Source organism: Mizuhopecten yessoensis, unplaced genomic scaffold (genome assembly GCF_002113885.1).
Source record: "Mizuhopecten yessoensis strain PY_sf001 unplaced genomic scaffold, ASM211388v2 scaffold9155, whole genome shotgun sequence".
Lineage (NCBI taxonomy): Eukaryota > Metazoa > Mollusca > Bivalvia > Pectinida > Pectinidae > Mizuhopecten > Mizuhopecten yessoensis.
Window position 1 is genome coordinate 58657 of NW_018407906.1, and position 6880 is coordinate 65536.

General features: G+C 33.3%; 1 protein-coding gene across 1 annotated transcript; it reads right to left on the reverse strand.

The window, feature by feature from the left end:
- Positions 1-834: 834 nt before the first annotated feature.
- Positions 835-4167, reverse strand: LOC110457445. The gene is made up of 2 exons (XM_021508730.1): positions 3489-4167; positions 835-3040 (listed from the first exon to the last, which is right to left on the reverse strand). Exons 1-2 carry the CDS (start codon positions 3871-3873, stop codon positions 2613-2615), a joined length of 813 nt encoding a protein of 270 aa, XP_021364405.1. The 5' UTR covers positions 3874-4167; the 3' UTR covers positions 835-2612.
- Positions 4168-6880: the final 2713 nt, after the last annotated feature.

A 6880-nucleotide genomic window follows, 5' to 3' on the forward strand; every position in this document is an offset into this window, starting at 1 on the left:
AAGTTGCTTTCATATACTATATATTACCTACCCAAACCGCAGATTCAAAAGATATCATGTAGATTAATTACATCAACAATATCTTACCTTCAACATATGTAGGTTAATTACACAGACTGCCATTAAAAGACATTGATTGTAGATTACAAACGCAATCTGTACATTATATACACACAATGTAGATTATTGGTATTAGCTAGATAAAATGCACAAGTTGTAAATACCATACATAAATTGTAGATTATATACACAAACTGTAGATAACATACATGAACAGTAGATTATTTGCATAAAGGGTAGGTTACATACACAAACTTTAAAATACATACATAAACTGAAGATTACACAAACAACTGTAGATTACATACACAATCTGATTATTACATACACGATCTGAATATTACATACACAATCTGAATATTACATACACAATCTGAATATTACATACACGACCTGTATATTCCATACACAAACTGTAGATCACATACATAAACTGTAGATTACATACATAAACTGTAGATTACATATATAAACTGTAGATTACATACAAAAACTGTAGATTACATACACAAACTGTAGATTACATACACAAACTGTAGATTAAATACACAAACTGTAAATTACATAAAATAACTGTAGATTTCGTACACAAGTTGTAGATTACATACACTAGTTGTAGATTACATAAACAACTGTAGATTACATATATAAACTGTAGATTACATACACAAACTGTAGATTACATACACAAACTGAACAGTACATACACAAACTGTAGATAACATACACAAACTGTAGATTATATACAAAACTGTAGATTACATAAACAACTGTAGATTACATACACAAACTGTAGATTACATACACAAACTGTTGATTACATACATAAACTGTAGATTACATGGACAAACTGTAGATTACATACACAATCTGTAGATTACATACACAAACTTTAGATTATATACACAAGTTGTAGATTACGTACACTAGTTGTAGATTACATAAACAACTGTAGATTACATACATAAACTGTAGATTATATACACAAACTGTAAATTACATACACAAACTGTAGATTACATACACAAACTGAAGATTACATACATAAACTGTAGATTACATACACAAGTTGTAGATTACGTACACAAACTGTAGATTACATACACAAACTGTAGATTACATACACAAGTTGTAGATTACGTACACAAAGTGTAGATTACATAGACAAACTGTAGATTACATACACAAACTGTAGATTACATAAACAAACTTTAGATTATATACACAAGTTTTAGATTAAGTACACTAGTTGTAGATTACATAAACAACTGTAGATTACATACACAAACTGTAGATTACATACACAAACTGTAGATTACATACACAAACTTTAGATTATATACACAAACTGTAGATTACATACACAAACTGAAGATTACATACATAAACTGTAGATTACATACACAAGTTGTAGATTACGTACACAAAGTGTAGATTACATACACAAACTGTAGATTATATACACAAACTGTAGATTACATACACAAACTCTAGATTACATACACAAGTTGTAGAGTACGTACACTAGTTGTAGATTACGTACACAAACTGTAGATTACATACACAAACTGTAGATTACATACACAAACTGTAGATTACATACACAAACTGTTGATTACATACATAAACTGTAGATTACATGGACAAACTGTAGATTACATACACAATCTGTAGATTACATACACAAACTTTAGATTATATACACAAGTTGTAGATTACGTACACTAGTTGTAGATTACATAAACAACTGTAGATTACATACATAAACTGTAGATTATATACACAAACTGTAAATTACATACACAAACTGTAGATTACATACACAAACTGAAGATTACATACATAAACTGTAGATTACATACACAAGTTGTAGATTACGTACACAAACTGTAGATTACATACACAAACTGTAGATTACATACACAAACTGTAGATTATATACACAAACTGTAGATTATATACACAAACTGTAGATTACATACACAAACTGTAGATTACATAGACAAACTGTAAATTACATAGACAAACTGTAGATTACATACACAAACTGTAGATTACATACACAAACTGTATATTACATACACAAACTTTAGATTACATACACAAACTGTAGATTACATACACAAGTTGTAGATTACGTACACTAGTTGTAGATTACATAAACAACTGTAGATTACATACACAAACTGTAGATTACATACACAAACTGTAGATTACATACACAAAATGAAGATTACATACACAAACTGTAGATAACATACACAAACTGTAGATTACATACACAAACTGTAGATTACATACATAAACTGTAGATTACATACATAAACTGTAGATAAGTTACAAAGACTGTAATTTCTAACTTACACTGTAAATAACTTACAGTTTACAACCGTGGTATGATATATTCCACATAAACTCGAAGGAAACATAGATTGTTCAATTTGGTAGTATGCGGTAAAACACTTACAAAATGTAACGAATGAATATTGATTAGAATGTGATTTATTTTTCTAACAAAACAAATTGCAGGAAGGACTGTTGTAGCACTATAATCACGGAAACGAGGCAATGCAATAGTGTGGCCCTAGCGCCCTCAATATAGCATTAATAGGTGTAACAACTGCTGCTGGGAATGGGTTTGTACCCACATACGTACATCCTATAGCCATTCCGATTAAGTGCATAACATTGGTTCCAGGCGTTCTCATAAACACCGCTGAACCCGAATCACCGTTCAGGAAAAAAGTCATGCTTGGAGCGGAACCGCACACTTGATACTGGTTGATCATTTGGATCTTTCCTGTACCTCTAGGCAAACCAAGCGTTGTTGTCATCGGTCTTACATCCACTCCACACACGTCAAGTGTTCCCCTGGTGACGTCACTGGAGCTGCCAAATTTGAACACTGTATGCGTTGTACAGAAATGTTTCAAATCAATCTGAATGGATCCACTGTTGTACTCGGGAAGTTCGTCGAACCCTATAATGAAACAACACCGTGGTATTTAATAATTGTGTTCAACTGATATATTGTACAATGCATGTAACAAAAAGTTCAGATATCATACCAAATGACAATATATATTTATATACATGAACATTTTCGTTCCTATTTCTTTCGTTATTCAACTTGCCTGTTTCCAGAAGCTTACAGTAAGACGACGGGTATTTTGGTCAAAAGGTCATAATCGAAAATATCAGAAAGAATGTTCAATATGTTTACGGAAATAATATACATTTGAGCTTCGCTAGTTAAAACACTTTCATTCCTATCCATAAGAAAACTCATGCAAGGTGTCTTAAATACTGAGAAATAATGAACTGTAAGCAAACGAGACTCTGTTATTAAGGGTCGTTTGTTAGACCTAAATACAATACATTTTCTACATTCAGATATAAGCAAAATCCCTTACTTCGGATAAACATACCTGCATCTGTATAGCTACTGCGGTTAGCGTTGGAGAATTGGCCTTTTCTGGGGACCCTATTTAAGTCAGTCAATTCAACGACAGCGACATCAATGCTTGGATCCAGTTGTGGATTAAAAATTGCTCTGAAAACATGTCCACATGCTACACCATTGGACGTTGTTGCATCAATGGAAGGTTGTACGACTTCAATTTTAGTGTTCCCATGATGTTGGAAATCCACAGATTGTGTTGTCATAGGAATATCAAACAGTACGTGAGCGCAAGTAAAAAAGCCAATCTTGTTATTGAACTCAACAAATGGACCTTGTGTGCCACCAAGATTTTGGAGGAGATTTCCCTGTGTATCATACTCTGGGGTGAGTCGTCCAATATTACAACCCATTTTGAGACTGGTATGGTAGACAATACTTGGAAGTGAACTATATCCACCACGTTTGAAATAGCCTTCATGCACATCAACATCTATCGAATCGTCCTCTCCTATGTATAACTGCGTTGGGAACTCAGGTTCTCCCAGTGGTACTACACCTTTTGTACTACATTGTAGTACGATACATGTTTTATTGATGATGTCTGCACCATTGTTCCGGTATATCACAGGACTAACGCTTATAATGTTTAAGTTGCTATGGTTTTTCCAAAGATTGTCCCGATGAATCGATATTGCTTTTTGGGCTCGTTTGGANCGTTAGTCTCATATAAGTATTCTTTCAGGTGCAGTTCATAAGCAGTAAGAATGCCAATTGCATTACAGGAAAATGACATAACGCAGTTCATGTCATTTTCTTGTAATGCATTTGACATTCATATTGCATATGAACCGCATCTGAAAGCAGTGAAATTCTGATATTTCAATGTTCACACGTCTTTCTGTCGTATAACTCAGCGATTAAGTTCAGTAATGCAATACGAACAATAGCAGTAGAGAACCATTCTAGCATCATAATACAAGAAGACTTGGACATGTTCATTTAGGGGGAAGTTAGGATATCTGAAATTTATTTTACACCTATCATTGACAGGCATACATTATTAAGCCACTATCACATTTTAAATGCTACAAAAACAAAACGAACATCCCTCATAACAACTCTGTTTATGAGTCAAAATTTGTTGCCAAACTGCCATAAAGTCAATGATTGGATGATAGTCTGTAATAGCGTTGAATGGAGAATATGAATGTAACTGTGTCTACATACATGAAGTCACTATTTATAAGTATATGAGCGACTACGTTATATTTGACATCGATTTGGCTACAGGTAATGTTGATGGTACATTTGTATGAGTAAACGTTAATTTGATACCAATTCATTACATGTCAAATATCCCAGAGTTGGCATGGGTTATCATAAACATATGTCTAACATACACGTTTAATCTCACATTGAAATTGCACCTAGATTATTTAGATTTTGACTACATTCAATGCAGATTTAATTTCCAATATATGTTTGTCATTGCAATAAATTCGGATCGAATAATCCTGTCCTTGAATAAAGAGATATTTAAGGAATAAAATTTCAGAAGACAAAAGTATGAAAATTGTCAAAGTGTCGTGAATTATCATTATTAAGTTTGCATGCATAATTTCCATTTCAGGTTATCACGTGACAGAGAAAATAAGATCGGGTAAATGTTATTGATACCTGTTTAACTTGCCAATTCTTTAAGATCTCAACAATTATTTTGCGTCCGTATTGTTTTGCAACTTGCATCGCTCGACCCTATAAAGACAAGAAGTACATAGACATAATGTACATATTAAGCATAAATACAGATGATCTTTACAATGTAATAATAAAATACGATCCAGTATTACATGGCGATGTTAAAGGGACAATTTATTGAAGTAAGGTTTTTTGATTACCTGAAAATCAAGTCGATAGTGAAAATATATATCTGATAACAAAAGTTTACGTAGTTGATACATTTGTAATGACATGACCTGAAGCAAACGTCCAGTGTGGGCAGTAACATATATGAGGAACGCCGATGATAAAAAAAGCTACGACCGAAATAGCAGCACTGAGAGGGTGCCACATGGATAATTCAAACTGTAGAAAGTACGATATCAATAGATTTAAGCGTAAAATAGATCACGCATTTATTACAATGTTAATAACAATGTATAAATGCTGTCGGGAGATGATTTTGATTCAAAATAGATGCATATAATTGAATTCAGAGGGGCTAGGTGAACAAATCGAGAAGTTGCATTTGCTACTATGCTTGAAAGACGTTTTTGTTAGCAATACATTCACCGACAGATGCCCCTAAACCGTATGGCTGAACTGTTAAGGATTTCTCCATGACGGATTAAAAACGCCAGGAAAACATTGTCTCTTATCAATTTCTCGACATGAATTGTTCATAAGGAGTATCAAACTATTTAATCATGAAGAGTTTTTGAAAAGGGTCTTTTATCGTTATTTTTTCTCACACATCACACACATACTGTTAAGATGGTGCAGTGGATAACACACTCGCCTTTCAACAAGAAGACCAATGTTTGATTCCACTTTCGATCGTTAGAAAATGACGTCAGTTGTTCGCAAACTAGAGGTTTTACCGTGTATTCTGGTTTCCTTTTATATTAAGGCAAGTGCGAGTTTCCATCCGAGCGAACAGGAGTGATAAATACAATGTTATAACACTTGTTAAAGTTAACTTTTCATCAATTAATAACAATGACATTGATAAGTCATTGGAAGCCAGAAAACTAGATCACTAACCCAAGAAGTTTTCACAAAAAAATACTTTGCAACGCGTAAAAAGCATTTCCTGGGCAATGATCCGGCAAGTGAATGCATTTTGCATTGCTTTAAAAATGCATTAACTGTTCTCAGTCTAGAGAGGTCAAGGCGAATATACGAGAATGTACTGGTCATTAATGATATTTCTCTCGATATGTTCGACCCTTCAACTGCCAAATCGAAACTACTTAAGCGTTGTCTAAAAATGTGATCGCTGTTTTTGGTGAGTTCTGCGGTCACACAACTGTATGTAGTATGATTGTGTAATATGTATGTAGGCTATCTATTAAAATATCATTAACCGATGAACTCAAGCGAGAGAATTGCGTAAATTGTATTACAGGCATTTCCATCAAATTCTGATAATTCCTTCTAAAAAGTATTGAACAGAAAGCATAAGCAACTCATCAGCCTCATTAAAAACATCCTGAAAATTTGTCTATCATAAAAACCGAAGTAAGATCATTAGGGAAGGACATGGGTAGTATACCCGTCAAAGTTAATCAAATTCTTATCATTTCATCACAGGATATTTCTAGAATTTTGTATCTTAGGAAACCAACCAAGCTTGATCAAATTGAGATGATTCATTCAGAAGACAGCACATTTATGAACCAGCCAATCAGAATACAG

What these genes read in the sequence shown, in the direction of transcription:
- LOC110457445 (XM_021508730.1), bottom strand. Translation starts at nt 3,873, where the DNA reads ATGGGTTGTAATATTGGACGACTCACCCCAGAGTATGATACACAGGGA. An exon ending in CAGTAGCTATACAGATGCAG is followed by an intron (nt 3,041 to 3,488) that starts GTATGTTTATCC and finishes GTTTCATTATAG; the next exon opens with GGTTCGACGAACTTCCCGAG.